Genomic DNA, 16,738 nt, shown 5'->3' with positions numbered 1-16,738 from the left:
CCGCCAAACCCAGCAAATGCCCAGTCACCAACTTCCCACCTTCATCTACGATCCGGCACCGGCTCCCTGATAATCGCGCGCAGAACCATGGCAAGCTCATCTCCCGTCAACCTATTCTCAATCCTCTCCTCCACCCCCTCCATCTCCACATCCATGTCCGGATCCGCGCCTGTCTCGCGCCATGTCTCGCCGGGCTGAACATTGACTCCCGCGTGTACATCATCATCATCATCATCCACACCACCAACACCATCATCCGCGTCATTCTTTCCTCGTATGATGATCGAAAAATGCGGAACCCGCGGATTCTCACCGGAGCAAGGCAGGGCCGCGCTCGTCCTCCGGCCCCGCCATTGCTGCCACGGTGCGTCGAAACTTCGATAGATCGCCCAGGTCAGGTCTCGCGGGTTGGTCACGGCGAAGGGGCCCTGTTTTGAGTGTATGCTGTGGCGCGGCGCCGGGTTACTGCTGGTACGGTTGGTGGAGTTGGAGTTGGCGTTTTGGATTGTATACATGTCATTGTTGGTCTGGGACGGACGCGGATTCCACCAGATGGTATCGCTCGAGGGATCGAATGATCGAGAAATCAATTGTAATTGGTGATGGAGTCTAGCGAGAGATATCGAGTCAAGGCGGAGCCAATTGCCGTCTGCGCTTCGGGTTTGAAGCAATGGTTTTGGTGGTTGAGTTTGGTTTGACGGGTGTATTTTTTGTGGGAGACGAGAGCCTGATGATGGAGAAGAGGAGGAGGAGGAGGAAGAGGTTAAAGGTTGGGAAGATGTAAAAGAGAGAGAAGTAGACGTCGGACAATCTATTGCGAAATCCGATAATCGCAGCTGTTCGTGAGCGTGTGGCCACCGTGGGTAGACAATATCAACAAACGCGTTGAATACTACGTTTGGACGTTGATATTGGAATTCTGGATTCCAGTCTCGGGTCTTTGATGTTGGACCGTGGCCAATTGGAGGAAGACGGATTCCCTGAAGTTGCGTGGGATAGCACGTACGCCTGTTCAGTCTGTCACTTTTTGCGCTTGGGTCTCTTTTAACGATGCTTGTATTCTTGATGATGGGGGGGCTTGCGTTGGAGAGGTCCCTGGAAATCGCGGGATGCGTTCTTTTGGGTGTTTGAAGATTGCTTTGAGGGGAACAATTGGTATAGAAATGCATCGTGATTCAGGGATCAATTTGAAAAAGTCATTTGCATTTGATGCTCAAGCCTTGACGGGTTTAATAATTCTAGCATTAAATAGATCGGGTAGATGCTTTGGTAACTTTCAGCTTTGGAAATAATCCATCGTTCGGATTTGCAAAGGCCAAAATGGGAGCCCTGATTCATGTAGAGACAAAGTCCCAAGGATGTGGAAATGGGACTTGATTTCCACATAGGGGTCACTATTGTTCGTCTCACTCCCCAGACGCTTTGGATTCTGGGCGAGGGGAATTCGAATTCCGCGTTCGAAACGAAGGTATTTCGAGATTCTTTGTCTCTTTCACCCATTTTCGGGAGTCTTGTTTTCCGGTCTTTCAGGGGTTGGCAAATCTTTGTTTGGAGACTTGGTGAATGTAAGAAATGGACCTTTGCTACACGGGACTCAATAGGGTCGAATTTGACCAGACCATGTGAGTTGTGACATCGCTGTGTTCGAAGCAAACTTTGCTGGTCGAAAGGAGATTCTGTCTTGGGATTGTACGTGGAAGTTGAATACCCTCGCCGTTGTGAAGACTCTCCCTAAGGCTACCTGAAGGCTCCCTGAAGGCTCTTTGAAGGGACTGTCTGAACAAGCTTACCCAGAAAAACACACGCCAGTACTGATCAGTCCTCAGTCAAGGAATAGTAATCGAGCAATGCCTCACTCGATACTCTCGAGTCGATACTCTCGAGTCGATAGTAAGTCAAGTCCCCATGTGAGAAACCGATAAGCTGATTATGGCGAAGCGATAAGCGATCCGTCGGCGATAAGACGGTGCCCGCAACTCTTCGGCTGTGCCTCAACATGAAAGGAGCCAACAGCCGAGGCTCGCCGAGGGATTGGCGATGCGGAGAGTCCAAGCCCAAGTAAACACGGGTACACCATGCAGTCAGTTCCTACCCTACTACATATTTGTTGCAGAGTCCACAAAAAGTCACAAGGATCCTGAGACTTGCCCTATATTTACTCACATTGATCTAGCAATGTCTTCTCCCAATGCGTCCTTTGTGGACGCCATTCGAGTCACACCCCATGGTGGGAACAAGTACAGCGCGAATCTTCACCGCGATTGGTGTATCGGGACTGGTAGGTGCAATTCTATCTGCCTTTTTGTCCCCTTTCCCTGAGACACATTGAGAGAAGTTAACAAGTCTCCCGACAGTACCCCATGGAGGCTACACAGCAGCAGTCCTCTACAACCTCGCCGTCACACACTTTGCCCACGCCCACCCCAAACAATTCGACACCCCCGCAACCCCCATCTCCCTTCAACTCTCCTTCCTCCGTCGCACGGCCGCCGGCCCCGCGACCCTCCACGTCGAAGATGTAAAGCTCGGTCTCCGCACAAGCACGATCCACGTCAAGCTCCTGCAGCCCTCGGAAAAGAACCCCGCCACGCTCCAAGTCAACGTCGCCGGCTACATCACCGTCAGCCCGGCCACGGCCGAGGTCGGCATCAGCGCCCCCACCGGCTGGAAACCCTACCCCGTCCCGCCCGCCGGCTCCCGTGCCAACGGCCAAGTCGACCTGTTTGCGCTGGCGTGCACCGGCCAGGACGGCTCATGGACGAAACTTGACCCTCCGTATGCGGAGTTTCGACGTGCAGCGGCCCAGCTGGAACTGTACGGGCCGGGCAAGGGTCAGACGCAGCAGCAGCGGACGGGGACGATGGCGATTGATCAGTGGGCGCGGTTCCGGCCGGGCGGGGATCAGAATGGCCGGTGGACGGACGCTGCGGTTGTGTATCTGTTGGATATGTTTCCGATGGCGTTGGATGGGTTTGATACGATGTCTGCGACGGCGGTGGCCAGGGAGAAGGGGGAGCCCGGGCCGACGGGGTCCATGGCCAACTTTTGGTATCCGACTGTGACGCTGAATGTCGATATGAAGAAGCGGTTGCCCAGGGACGGGGTGGAGTGGTTGTATAGTCGCATTGTGACCAAGGTGGTGCGTGATGGTCGGACGGATCTGGATGTCACTGTGTTGGATGAGAATGGGGAAGTGGTCGCACTGAGTACGCAGGTTGGCTTGGTGGTGAGTGCGAGTCGGAATGTGGGCTCGAGGAAGTGGCAGAAGTTGTGAGAGGCAAGCTCATCTACCAGTCATGACTACTGCCGTCACTCGGAGCCCGGTGGATACAATCAGGGATTCAATACATAGAGCCGCGAGAATGAGCCCTTGAGGCGTGGTCTGTTCCTCATGGATGGACATGAATGGATAGGTCAATCACTCATATATACAACTCAGTTATAACATATAGTATTTGAAGGTTCTCTTGCCGGCACTAAATCTGTAATTGTTCAAAACATTGAACCTTGACACTGATAGATGTAGTGGTGTAGTGGATCCCTATAAACAAAGGATTGAACTAATGCTTCCCGAACCTCTATTCTATCCTCGTACGAGCATTGAAAGTCTCTACAGCTTCGCTTGATTCTCCGGCACAACAATCCAAAAAGCCATCGAATCCGCCTTGACCACTTTCCTCTTCGTCCACTCCAAATGCCCCCCCGCCCCCGCCTCATCCTCCTGCACCGCCTGAGCTCTCACCCAATACTTCCTCCCTACCCGAGCCACCACTCGAGCTCGCACCACCAACAACTGCGGCGTCACGACGGGCTTCTTATACCGCACATCCAACTGCGATGTAAACAGCTTCCCCCGCGGATTCCTGTCACCCGACGGACTCGGACTCGGACTCGGACTCGGACTCGGACTCGGACCCGGACCCTCATCCCCTGTCGTCCCAGCACCAGAACCCGAAGCATGCGCAGCAACAGCCAACGACATCGCCTCATCGATCATCGTCGCAACGACCCCCCCGTGCACCGTCGACGGATGACCCGCGACCCCCGCCCCTCCCAGATCATAAATCATGATGATATCCGCGGGATTTACGCCGGGCGTCGGTGCGGCTCCGCTCTTCTTGAGGGCGGCCGCATCTTCTTTGGTAGCAGGGAGCCAGGCCGGCGGGGCTGAGAGCGGGCTGGTTAATTGTTGACGTTGGAGGGTGAGGACGTGCGGGATGGTGGTGGGTGTGGCTATTGTTGCGCCGAAGAAGGTGTCTTCGCCGCTGGGTTTGGGTCGGCGAGAGTCGGTCGTGATGGCGGTGTAGTCGGGCGAGGAGATCAAGGTATTAGCCCATGTGTGGTTGCGGAGATGGGCGATTGTGGCGGAGATGGCATGGTTGGTGCTGGTGGTCATGATGGGCTGGTCGTGTAGGCTCTGTGTAGGTGTGGACTGTGTACTATCCAGTTGTATACTCGACTGCGTAGTGGCGCTTTCAGGTGTTCACGAGAGCCGAGGGAGTCGGTTCTTTCAAATTGAAACGAAGACAATATGTGTAATTCCAATAGAATGATTGAGGCCCCCCGAGTGAATAGGCAGGGTCTCGTCAATGGCACCTCTAGGAGCCGTGACGCTGAAAAGATGTATCTACGGGTCTTCGGTGGCCCGCCGGTAATATCGCGGGACCTCGGCTGTCGTCGCTTGCCATATAAGGTTCAGGTTGGGAGGAGGGTTGGGTCTTTCCAAGGACATGATATCATTGTCGAGCAGTGATGGACAGAAGATGGATCTTTGCGAGTTTCCACATGTGCAGACAATGATCCAGACCGCGTCGACTCAGGGACCCTTACGATTGCTCGTGAATTCGGGATGTCCAGCCCCGTTCAGCTGGACCTTCGGTACCTAATCACCTTCACAGTCTCCCAGTCTCCCAGTCGTGTGGCGTTGTAGATCACGTGATAATCGCATTGATCGGCGGCGTCATTGTTGATCAACCGCGGACCACATCCGCGCGTTCACGTGGAGGGCCAAGTGCCGACCGATCGGAAACATCCTGACTGATGGAAATAGTTGGGAGATAGTGACTGTAGTCGTTGACCATGGCAGTAGAGGCCTAGAGGGTATGAGGCACTATTTCTTTTCTCTCTTGCTCTCAGTACATCCTTCCATATACTGCTGTCCCGGTTATGCTCTACTGATCTGTTGTATTGCTGGAGGATATCCACTTTGCTACCAATCTGGGTTGTCGACAATTTACCAAGAACCTCCAAGTTAAACTCTGACGAGGTAGAGATTATCCAGAGCTAGAGCCAACCCATGCATGCCCAAGTCCCGTCGCCACTGTCGAATTGCCGTCGAGACGAAGTAAACAGCGCGGATCGTGGGTGAGGATCATCGTGGGTATTGTTGTTGGTGTCGTTAATTATTGGCTCGGCGCCGATCGACAACACATCGATGGGTCATTGAGTACAGTACGACCGGTTCAGCTCGTGAGCGAATAGGTGTTCTATAAAAAGCGTATGAACCACCTTTCAACGACACAGAAATCATGCTGAAAGATTGCCCGTTTGGTAGACTGGCAGCTCTACAAGGGATGGATCATGGGAGTCCGAGTCTGGGTGTTTGTTCCTTGGTGCATTCCACTGGAATCCAGGTCGATTCGAATCCAAGATCCACGGTCTCTCGATGGAGAATGTAGGAGGTGGAGGCGGAAATGTGATCGGCTGCATAGCGGTAGCTGCAGACTTGCTGACATCTACAGTTTTGCACCCCCGGGGCTTGGCGGTTTCGCAGCAGGGTCGCTTGGTTCTTGTGCATGGAGCAATACTAACGATTCTACCGAGTCTAGTCCTGTATGTACTATGTAGGGCTCTACAATACTACAATTGAGTTCATTAACAATGAGATGCAATCATACGGTCGCGTACTAGTAGTGTTTGTGGAATTGCCAGGTACAAAAGTACTGCGATACTCTTGTCCATGGACAATGGAACAAGATGACCCAATGGAGATAGCGTGGACTGGTTAGCTCGCTTAGTCCTGCATGATATCCAGGATCCGCCCAACCCTCCGTGTCTCAACTGAGGCAAGCGCATTTCCAGTCCATCCGACCGTGGACGGTCTCACCCAGAGAGGAGAGAAGGAGAAGACGACCAGGGGAATAAATGGTCTGTAAAAAACGATTGGGGCAAGGGGAAAACTTTGACCAAGGCATGTGGTAGCCGCGGAATGAAACAGTTGAACACATTGATCGCCGCTCGATGGTTTGATTCGTGGTGATGGTGGCCCATGGGCTTCCCTGCTCATGCTGCCATTCATTTGTCAATGCCACCGCTGTATCAGGTACAGCATGTATGATCGGCCCAATCGCATTGTAAACAGAAAACCGGGTTGGTTTTCCCCCTCGTACGGGGTTCCTCCTCATCAAGTCGGGGGTGGTCTGGTCGAGCCCTGAGATTGCTGAGATTGCCCTTCAAGCGCTGAAAGCGACTGGTGGTTAGTGGTTACAGATCAGGCTCGGAGAACTGGACCGTGGACCGAATGCATTTTGACTCCAGTTCTTGACTTTCTACCGACTCCCTTACTCAGCAATCCGATGGTGGTGCCCACATGTTGAGAGAGCAGTTTGGGACTTGGTTGTTTTTTTTTACAATTCAACAATGCCGACTCAGCCGACGGGAGTTGCAGAGGAGAGGTGCCGAAGACCGCATAGGGCCATCTTGGAAGCAGATTGTACTACCGGCCCCGTGAGTGATCGTGCAATTGTAGTACAGTAGTGTGTCGACTCTGTCGAATCAGTCAATGACTCGATCATTCAAATGGAAAAACCCGGAGACTTCGGACCGGAGCTTCAAGGGGGTGGGCAAGCTTTTCAAATTTCTGGTTTTATGCGGCATGTTATCGCCAGTCAACTTTCCCTGGCGGTTACCCTGGCAGATTGCGGGCACTTGGGGCCCAAAGTTTGTGTCGGCTGCGCTGCATTGAGACTAGTTCCATGGGGGAAAGAGGGAGACTAGCGATGGACGAGCTTGAAGAAAGAGGAGAAAGCGATCAAGAAGGAGGACAAGACCCAATTATTCCGTCCGCGTACGGTTATCTGATTAGTGGCACCGCTCTTGGTCCTTGGGATGGATTCATGGGAGATTTAGGATTTTGGTCTGCTGCACGGATCGTGCCTGCCATTCCCGGCTTTGTTGACCTGCACGACCTTGCCTGCCCTCTCTCCTAGCGCCTTTTCGGACCTTAAGTCTCGTGAACTCTCCTCTCCCTCTTCCTCTTCATCCTTCACTCTGCTCCAGCATCTTCGACCCCATTGACACCTCCCTACTCTTCCAATTCCATCTTCCCCCAGAATTCCATCTTCCCCCAGAATTCCATCATGGTTCGCTCTATCGTCCTCCTGTCGGCCGTCGCAGCCACTGCGCTCGCCCAGAACTCCACCTACAGCTACACCTTCCCCCAAGGCTTCAACCTCGGCGAGGTTGACGCAACCACAAAGAGTATGACTCATTCCCCTTGCTAGTTGAAGCAGCTCTGCTGTTGCTGCTGCTGCTGCTACCGCTTGACGGTAGATCGGAAGCAGAACTGGAGTATCATAGGAAGAAAACAAACAAACAAAAAAACAGACGATCGCTGACTGAACCTGTCCGAGTCAGGCAACTGGTGCGAGGGTCAGCGCAACACATGCCCTCTGATCTGCGGTGGTGCCGCCAGCCAGAACACCTGTGACAGTGTAAGTGATCGGAGACGCGTCCACCACCACCACCTCCTCCTCCTCTCGTCATGGCCAACAAGCTGTAGACGACGGAGCCTCCATTCGCGAACAGTGGCTGACTGGACCTTCCATGACAGAGCTCTTTGCAATTCTCCTGTGTCTGTGTGGATGGCAGCCACCCCAATGTCACTGAATACCAGACGACTATTCCCTTCTATGTCTGCAATGCGAACATTGGACAGTGTCTTTCCAACAACGCCGGACAGCTCGATGCCCAAGAGGCTTGCAAGCAGATCAAATGCGGCAACAAGCAGGCCGGTGGCTCGTCCAGCTCCACCTCTTCGTCGGCCAGCAGCGAGAGCACCACTATGGCGTCTTCCACCTCCATGGCCGCAGCATCTGCCACCGGCGCCAGCACGACTGCTTCTTCATCTGCGGCGGCTGCGACCTCCAGTGGTGCCGCGTCCATCGCCGGTCTGGAGGGCTACTCCACTGGCATCATGGCCGGTGCTATGTTCTTTGCTGCTCGCCTGTTCCTGTAGAGAGCGGATCTAGTCTTTCGAGAATGATTGAAAGCCTGCTCTGCGGACTTCGACCTTCACCTCTCCATGACCGCCCGATCGATGCATGGGATTCTGCGAGCCTTTTCGGTGTCGGCATACCCATCCCCATTCCCATTATTTTTATTATTTTTTTTACCAGCGCAATAATGACCTGCTGATGCTCATATTCGTTTGCCTTGGGTCTTTCCTCCCATTATTTGATTCCCCGTCTTGAATGCTCCGTTCGGCGTCGGTGTTGTTCTCCTCATCTATGAAAAACGCGCGCCTGTCCTTCCTTGTGTATTAGCGGTGCAGTTTGTCCGCCTCTGCATACGACGGTCGCGAGCCCCGTCGCAGACTTGCTTATCTTCTTTAATCAATCCGTTGTGATATTCATCATTTCTGCCTGACTTGCGTAGATGGGAACACTGTAGATTTTGTAACTTGTAAGTGAGAGGCAAATCACTAGCAACAACTATTACTTCACGAGAGACCACAAATGCCACAACAAATTCCAGTCTAGTGAGTTTTATCCAGTCTACCCAGCTTTATCCAGTCTACTTAGTCCTGAATGACTTGGTTAGAGATCAAGTGGTTGGACCGCCCGCGACTTTGTTCATGCAGACGGTCGGACTGGAAAAGGTGATGCGCCAGTTGGTGTTCCCTTCGCCAAGACTTTTTGGCACACACTGAAATTTCTCAACTTATCGATACGACTCCACCATCAAAGAACTTGCCTGTTTCCTTCTCCCCTCCCCTCCTCCTCTCCCTTCAACGGTAACACGACTCTCCTCATCATGCCCGCTCCGACCAACACCCTCCTCATTGAGGGCTCTTTCTCCGAGCTCGCCGAGGAATTTGCCCAGTACATCGACACCCTCCGCAAAGAGGGCAGCCTTCAGTCCGAAATCGCCCCGCTCCTCGAGCCCATCCGTCAGCAGGAACAGTCCGAGGGCGAGGCTGACCTCAAGCAGCGCGATGAGGTCCTGAAGAAGCTGGTGGGCGCTGCCGCCGTGCTGAACGGTGCTCCTGAAAAGGGTGAGTGCGAAGAATTGTCGTGAGATTGGAACCAGAAGCAGCAAGATTCATAGCGGCGGGTCTGGAACGGGAAGGAGGAAAATAGCAGGGGGGGGGGGGGGGAAGAAATATTAGAGAAATGGTGGAATCTGGATGACGCTTGCGACAAACGACCCGCAAGAAAGACAAAAAAGGACCACGTTGTTTGTGGTTTGCGAATGACGGGATTATGCTGACCTCGCTTCGATCTACTTCATAATAGAGATTACTCCCTCTTACAACCTCCTTGTCCATCTCATTCACCAGTCCTCCGACGCCGATGTTTTCCTTCCTCGCATCTGCACCTATCTCGCTAAGCCCATCACCACCTCCCCTCAGTTCGGCCCAACTCTGGCCATCTCCATCCTGACCACCATCTTCAACACCCTGAACACCAACGACTCGAGCCGTTATCACGTTCTGCTGGCCATCGTGGCCGTGATCCGTCAATCAGGCTCCGGATATGCCTTCGAGGCGCTGAAGCCTCAGCTCGCTTCACAGTTGCCCACGTGGTTGGCCGCCTGGGAGTTGGACGAGGAGGAGACCCAGAAGGTTCACCTGGCCATTGCCGACGCCGCTACCGCCGCTGGCGATGACGATCTTGCGCAGACCCACGTTGTGCAGGCTTTGCAGACCATCCCCGCGGCCGAGGCCACCAAGCCCGCTGCTCGTGACTTGGCGGTTCGCGCTCTCGCCTCCGCGCTGCGCCGCCCCACGGTGTTCGATTTCACTCCTTTGACCGCTTCAGATGCTGTTCAGTCGCTCCGCTCCAGCGATAGCACCCTCTTCGAGCTGCTGGAAATCTTCACCTCCGACACCCTCGATACCTATGAGGAATTTGTCGCGGCCAACCCGCTGAGCTCCATCTCCGGTGGTGTTCTCGCCGAGGCCGCCGATGCTCTGCAGACCAAGATGCGCCTTCTTACGCTGACTTCGCTGGCCTCCTCCACTCCCTCGCGCTCTCTTCCATACGCTACTATTGTCTCAGCTCTGCGTGTGCCCGCCTCAGATGTTGAGATGTGGGTGATTGACACGATCCGAGCCGGTCTGGTTGAGGGTAAGCTCTCCCAGCTGAAGCAGGAGTTCCTCATCCACCGCGCGACCTACCGCGTGTTTGGTGAGAAGCAGTGGGCTGAGGTCCAGGGTCGTCTGATGGTTTGGCGCCGCTCCTTGGAGGGTGTCCTTAGCGTTATTCGCAGTGAGCGTGAGCGCTTCATTCGCGAGGGTATTCAGGCTGCTGCCGATCAGGAAGCCTCTACCACTCAGGGCAAGTCTGGTGACAAGTCTCGCTCTGGTGGTGACCGGAGGCGCAACCAGCAGCCTCGCGAGGTTGAGCCCGTTGCCGAATAAATGAAACGATCTCCATTTCCTATTTTGCAAGGGCGCAGCGAGGGTTTGTTCTCTATAAAGAGCAAAGAAAATGACCCGGGGCGGGGGAGAGAAAGAGAGAGAGAGAGAGAAATGATACCAAGAAGTATTGCATTCGAGCAGGTGTTTTTAAAAATTTCCGAATTTCCTTTTTTCTCAAGAAAAACACAAGAAAGAAGAAAGAACAGGGAAAACCAAACACACAACAATCTGATTACACTATTTGACGTTTGTTCCAGCTGCTCGCTTTTCTCTCGTCATTTCGTCTCGGGTTGCGAAAGCGCTTATAGAGCATAGAAAACAGTGGGATCTTGATTCGCGACTTGGAAACCTGGTCTTCATTCCCTCCATTCCATATCTGCTCTTCGTCTCTTTATTGAGCTCTCCTTTTCGAAAAGTGCCTTTGTTCAGTTTCCCTCCTCTTGCTCTACTCATTCCCGATGTGCCGTGTTCTTATCACCTCTATTACTGTCTCCCATCTGCGTTCTATTGACACCCCTTCCCGCCTCTTATCTCCTCCCCCCGGTTCCCATGCATTCCACGTCCGAATGCAGATGGGGAGACTATAGGCCTCATCTTAAGTTTCTTTCCACTCCATGCGCCATTGAAACTGGGATCCTCCACGAGTCATGTCATTTCCTGTTCGTTTCCTTGTTCTGTTGTTCTAGTTTCTGATCTGTGTTGCGTTTTCTACCTCTCTCTGCTGTTGGTCATGTTTGGCTTCTTCCTGTACTTGTTTGTTGTGGGAGAAGACTCTTTTATTAGACTGGTCTGGCTCTTGGCTTCGCCTGGAATAGTCAGATATGATGTGTTGGATTCAGAACGATTAGTAATTCTCTTCTGTAGATATTCTGCTCCCTCTTTGAGTGGAACTCTTAGATCTGGTGATGTATGTCGCATTGGGATGTGGTAGTATGTAATATAGACTCTCTGTAAATGTCAGGTAGTCTACACTCTACACTCTGCACTACCTATCAGGTCGGGCACTGTGCTTCATGCCTGAGTGTATACCTAAATAGGTAGTACAAGTGTATACTACATAGTATGGATGTAGCCAGATCAACCTCAGCCTGGCCGAGCTGGTCCTTCTGAATGACTGCCCTTCTCATGCACCGACGACGACGCTCTAGCTCGCAATTTGGTGTGGAAACGCAGCCGGGTAGGTACCGGGCCTATTCAATTGCTGATGGGATGTTGTAGTCGAGACAGTGATCTGTGCACTTCGAGGATGCTGCTAGCATTATGACTCTGTGCTCTCTGTGGATTACTAGTGGCAGACCATCAGTGCACCATGTTTATTGGATTTAACATCGGGCAGTCCTTTCTTTTCATACGAGAAGAGTACACCGGGTAAATGTACGGACCACTGGCAAGGCCAAAGGATGAGGGTATCAAAGGGGGTCCGACGTAATGGAAATGTCTCTTGTATGTCGGGCGACTCCATGTACAGTTAAATATCTACATCGCCACGTGGATGGACATGAGACCCAACGAGAGGAAAGAAGAAAACGCAATAACGCAAACAAAAACCATACCAGAGGAGCGCTGGTCACTTGGTCTCAACCATCTCCTACCAGCTCCTTGAACAACTTTCTCAAATTCCTCTGCCACAAACCCCGAGTCCCTTTCGGTACTTGAAAACCTACTCCATTGTGACTTTGGGTTTCCCTCTCCTTTCTTCTGCTGTGTGGGATGCCCCTAACGAGCGTGCAGACCACGAGCCTCGATGCCCTCCTTCACCAACTCATACACATCCTCCACCCGCCCTGTCGCCTTGACGTTCACCACCTTGCCCTTCTTCTCGAAATCATCCACCACAGGCATGGAAGTCTCGACAAAAGTGCGGAACCGCTTGCGAATCGACTCGGCGTTATCATCATCGCGCCCACTCGTCTCGCCGCGCTTCAAGAGTCGCGCCTCCATCACATCCTCGGGACAATCCAAGAAGAGCACCAATTCCGACGGACACACCGTCTGCTCGAAGAAGACCGCCTGGTCCAGCTTGCGCGGGAACCCATCGATCAGGAAGCGGGCCTTGGTGCCGGGGGCGGGCGGGTGGTTATCGAGGATCTCGCGCATGGCGTTGGAGAGCAGGTTGACGGTGACTTCCATGGGGACGATCTTGCCTTCGGTGATGTAGGTCTTGATCATTTGGCCGTATTGGCTGCCTTCGCGGAGCTGTTCGGCGCGAAGGAGATCGCCGGCCGAGAGGTGGGAGAAACCATAGTCGCGGACGAGGTTGGCGGATTGAGTACCTTTGCCACTGCCGGGGCCGCCGAGGAAGAAGACGACGGTGACTTCTTCAGGAGAGAAGCGCGGGGAGGAGGAGGAGGAGGAGGAGGAGGAGGAGGTGGTGGTGGTGGTGGTGGTGGTGGGAGGAGCCATGGCGATGTATGGGATGTAGGTATATAGCGGGGTGGGAGAGAGGAGAAGAGAGGTGATCGAGTTGGGTGGTGAAGTGGTTCCCAGGAAGTCAAGAATGGAAGTGAGATAGGAGGTGGAGAACCGGGATTAAGAAAAGAAAAAGGAGAGTGGTATTAAGGGGATGGCGGTGAAGTTTTACTCTTTAAGTGTGATTGTGTGTGTGGTTTTTTCCTTTTCAGGGAGAAGCTTAAGGAAGTTTAAAGGAGAAGCGGGGAGGGGCAACAAGAGAGGCGGTCGCTGCGGGACAACGTGCGCAACGGGAGTTCAAACAGTGGGCGAACTGGGGCTGGATCGGTTGACATTGGAAATCTAGATCGGCACGTCCAATTCTCACAGTGGAATGGTCACTCACGACACTCGAAGACATGTCGAATACTTTCTCAATTGCAGACCCTTTGAATCTTGCTTTTAGCGTCAAACTCTTTTTTTTTCTCTTTTTTTGTTCAAAAACATCGTAGTCCGTACATTGTGTCCTCCCTTCTCTGTCAGGCTGGTCCAAGTGGTGATGTCCTCTCTTTACGTCTGACGCTGAGGCGCCTGTCCCGTACGAGACTTGACGAGCAGTGCGTATGATCCCGATCCAATGGCCATGATGATCACAATAGGGAGGATTTTGAATTGCGATCGGTCATTTTGGGGTGCCGGAGACGGGCGTGAGCTCGAGGAGGAGGATTTGGGCGCGTTGCTGGAGGACAGGCGTTGCGAAATGGTGAATCGCGTCAGCTGCCGAGTGGGCATGGGAGACGAAGAGAGAGCTCCTCGCGTGAGCCGGCGAGCGGTGGCTGAGACAGACATCGTGTGAAATTCAAAAGGAAGATGCGAGAGACGCCAGAGGGATCGTAGATGAGGAGCACTGAGAAGAGAATTGGAAGAGACGCGATCTGGAAGTGAAGATGACGGAAGAAGACTAGTTGAGCCGCAAGCGCCGGGAGGAGATTCCATTGGCGGGCCGTCGGTCTCGGGATACTCCTATCGATGAACCGAGATCGGGACAAATGACGCATTTCTGGAGATGTCGATCTTTCAATGTTGACACATGCACACGGATCGTCTTTCTCGGCTGATGTTGACTTGCTTCATCGGCAGGAAAACTCGAACTGGTGACGAGCAGCCAGACACCTGAGATCTCCTGTGATCGACGATCGTCAAGAGCATCTAGGTATATCATCAACCTGGACAAGGTAGGCATTCGGTCAATGCCGAGCGACAAGGCCACACTTATCACAATTGCAATCCATACAGCTGTACAATCGATTCCAAATGGCCCGAAGATACTCATTAGGTAGTTGTTGTCGAGACTCATGTTCGACCCGAGCCATCTCATCCATCTCATCCGCATACGCATCGACCCCAATCCCTTCTCCATCCTGGAGCTCATCTTCGTCTTTCTTGTCTCGCATTAATCGCAGTCTTCCGATATGCAGAGCCAACATGTCCAGAATCACCGCAATGTCAGCAAATGGTGCATTCCGCCGCCTCAGCAACTCGCCTGCCCAGGACAAGGTATCTCGCACAGCGCCATCTTTGGAGCACAGGCGGCCAAAATCCGCTTCGGCCAATGGGTGAATCATCTCGAAGCCGTCGGGGTCATCATGTTCTTCACCGTGATTCTCGGAAGTAGGTGGGAATGTCGAATCAATCAGATCGAAGTCTTCGGCTTGGAGGGTTCTCAGGGGTGGTGGTTGGCCAAGAATTTCGATGTCACGGACCATATCGTTTAGTTCGGCGACGATTTCCACGTAGGCTGTTTCCGAGACGGACTCATCACTCAGTATTCTGACCCAGCCAAGAAGCTTCTCGCGAAAGTGTTGGCGGTCTCGCATGAACATTTCGGGATCCATGGTGCGTTCAATTTGGAAACGGGTGACAAGGAACTCGTTGACCTCTAACGAACAACAAACATGTCCGTGGCACAGCATGCTGAGTTGATACCGGAGGCTTAAGTAGCAGCCAGTTGGAAGATGCTCGAGTGAGCGCGGCTTTGCTTGCTTGCTTGATGTTTTCTCTGGGTACAACGCGCATTACGTCCCCCCGTCCTTGTTGCCTGAACGGAGGAAACCCCGTTCAATGCTCATGCGTACCAGCGACTCTGAGTCAACTTACCCAGGCAACCGACTACGAGAGATCAGCCTGGCAATTTCCATTGCCCAAAGAATGTAATCCAGAGCCATCAACGCCCCTCTTATCACATCGAACAATGGCTCATTCGCGAAGAAGTATCCTAATTATTTCCCACACAATGCTCTTAAGTCAACGACCTGGCCAGCTGTGGGAAGAGGTTTCAGGTTTCATACACAGCGAGTCAGACATTAACAAAACACCATGAAGTAGTCTTTCAGCATCCTACTCACCGTGTCATTGATATCTGTCCTTGGTCCAGTTGAGGCGAACTACCAGAAATTCTGACCCTGACAGCACACGAAGTGCCCCTGACCACGTCGACGCTCTTATTGCTCCTTATTACTACTCACAGTAGCATCTCCACCTCGGGGCCAGTTAAACTGCCACAATGACTATTGGCTTCAAAGTCAAAGCCCATACAGCTGTTCGTCGTGTTGGCGCACTTGTCTTTCTTCAAACTCTATACTGTCTATTGTTTTTAAGGTTGTTGAAAATTGTGCTGACACATTTGCTAAATCTTTCCCCTTTTTGATCAGAACAACGCTTGATACTCGAATTCTTGAGGCATCACGTCCAGAAATCACGTCTTGTTCCAGATCTAATAATGAATGTAATGCAGAGCTTCAACTATGAGTTCTTTGTCCTTTGCCTGAACAATTGCCTATGTCGAGTCATCTCTTTGTTCCAGGATCAAATAAAGACGCAAAGATATCATTTGATGTATATCTATCTACCCTTCAAGACAACCCTGTAAAAAAGAAACCATTTGAAAGTGGCGTAAGTATATCGGTCGACGATCTTGAATGTTCTACCCCGATCAGGTTCCAACCTCTTTTCCCATCCTCGCAGTCAAGTCTTTACATTAGGGTTATCCAACATAGTGGGAGGGTGTCTATTCGATGTTGATTCTTTCAATTGGCAATGACCATTCTGTTCTATCATATCAGTGCATAACAGACTTCGATCCATGAGAACGCATTCTAGAATATGGGTGTGCCTTCTTTCTGCTTGGTTTCGTATCGAGCATGTGATTCTGCCAGTCAACCTTGCGAGCTTCAGTGGACTCGCCCCTTCAAATCAATCTTACCGTTTCTCCCTACTTTTTATTGGGCTGCTTACTTATATTCTAGTCCGTTTTCTCCCGTCACGATTCAATTGATGACAACTAAATTGCTCGCTATAGCTGAACAATAAGTCATACTAGCATTCTAAACCGCATTTGCGTGCACATATTTGTTTATCTGGTTAGTATCAAGCTCACTTCCGGTGGCTATGCAAATGAGACCTGGTGAAAACATCAGACGTCGAGTACGCGCTCACCCAGGATACCAGTTTAGAGGTTTGATTTCTCATCGAAGGCAAGGTCTGAAGTAGTTGGCGTAGCTTGCTTTAATGCTTTTGGGAACCCGCGAAAGAATGGCTAGCAAAGTGCTATTGAGCCACGGAAAGAAATAGGAAGAATCTGGATTCAAATCTGAATAGAATCGAGAGACTCATCTCTCTTTTCAGCCCTTGATTGGATATCTTTACATC

At 52.1% G+C, this 16,738-nt stretch overlaps 8 protein-coding genes across 8 annotated transcripts; 3 read left to right on the top strand and 5 right to left on the bottom strand.

Annotated features, from left to right (window-relative positions):
• Positions 1-41: 41 nt before the first annotated feature.
• N7539_003043 (uncharacterized protein) lies at positions 42-515 on the bottom strand (the record flags this gene model as incomplete). The annotated part of the gene is made up of 1 exon (XM_056932646.1): positions 42-515. One exon carries the CDS (start codon positions 513-515, stop codon positions 42-44), a length of 474 nt encoding a protein of 157 aa, XP_056792605.1.
• A 1,660-nt stretch (positions 516-2,175) lies between these two features.
• On the top strand, positions 2,176-3,274 carry N7539_003042 (thioesterase family protein; the record flags this gene model as incomplete). The annotated part of the gene is made up of 2 exons (XM_056932645.1): positions 2,176-2,278; positions 2,355-3,274. 2 exons carry the CDS (start codon positions 2,176-2,178, stop codon positions 3,272-3,274), a joined length of 1,023 nt encoding a protein of 340 aa, XP_056792604.1.
• A 336-nt stretch (positions 3,275-3,610) lies between these two features.
• On the bottom strand, positions 3,611-4,396 carry N7539_003041 (uncharacterized protein; the record flags this gene model as incomplete). Its single annotated transcript, XM_056932644.1, has 1 exon — positions 3,611-4,396. The coding sequence occupies one exon, from the start codon at positions 4,394-4,396 to the stop codon at positions 3,611-3,613; it is 786 nt and encodes a 261-aa protein (XP_056792603.1).
• A 2,962-nt stretch (positions 4,397-7,358) lies between these two features.
• On the top strand, positions 7,359-8,236 carry N7539_003040 (uncharacterized protein; the record flags this gene model as incomplete). Its single annotated transcript, XM_056932643.1, has 3 exons — positions 7,359-7,479; positions 7,636-7,712; positions 7,832-8,236. The coding sequence occupies 3 exons, from the start codon at positions 7,359-7,361 to the stop codon at positions 8,234-8,236; spliced, it is 603 nt and encodes a 200-aa protein (XP_056792602.1).
• A 797-nt stretch (positions 8,237-9,033) lies between these two features.
• On the top strand, positions 9,034-10,642 carry N7539_003039 (PCI domain protein; the record flags this gene model as incomplete). The annotated part of the gene is made up of 2 exons (XM_056932642.1): positions 9,034-9,274; positions 9,516-10,642. The coding sequence occupies 2 exons, from the start codon at positions 9,034-9,036 to the stop codon at positions 10,640-10,642; spliced, it is 1,368 nt and encodes a 455-aa protein (XP_056792601.1).
• Positions 10,643-12,358: 1,716 nt separating this feature from the next.
• ura6 (uridylate kinase ura6) lies at positions 12,359-13,045 on the bottom strand (the record flags this gene model as incomplete). The annotated part of the gene is made up of 1 exon (XM_056932641.1): positions 12,359-13,045. The coding sequence occupies one exon, from the start codon at positions 13,043-13,045 to the stop codon at positions 12,359-12,361; it is 687 nt and encodes a 228-aa protein (XP_056792600.1).
• A 555-nt stretch (positions 13,046-13,600) lies between these two features.
• On the bottom strand, positions 13,601-13,879 carry N7539_003037 (uncharacterized protein; the record flags this gene model as incomplete). Its single annotated transcript, XM_056932640.1, has 1 exon — positions 13,601-13,879. One exon carries the CDS (start codon positions 13,877-13,879, stop codon positions 13,601-13,603), a length of 279 nt encoding a protein of 92 aa, XP_056792599.1.
• A 398-nt stretch (positions 13,880-14,277) lies between these two features.
• N7539_003036 (uncharacterized protein) lies at positions 14,278-14,925 on the bottom strand (the record flags this gene model as incomplete). Its single annotated transcript, XM_056932639.1, has 1 exon — positions 14,278-14,925. The coding sequence occupies one exon, from the start codon at positions 14,923-14,925 to the stop codon at positions 14,278-14,280; it is 648 nt and encodes a 215-aa protein (XP_056792598.1).
• Between the last annotated feature and the right edge of the window lie 1,813 nt (positions 14,926-16,738).

Source organism: Penicillium diatomitis (assembly GCF_028827545.1).
Source record: "Penicillium diatomitis strain IBT 30728 chromosome Unknown utg000003l_segment0_segment0, whole genome shotgun sequence".
Classification (NCBI taxonomy): domain Eukaryota; kingdom Fungi; phylum Ascomycota; class Eurotiomycetes; order Eurotiales; family Aspergillaceae; genus Penicillium; species Penicillium diatomitis.
This window is presented reverse-complemented; position numbering and strand designations above follow the sequence as displayed.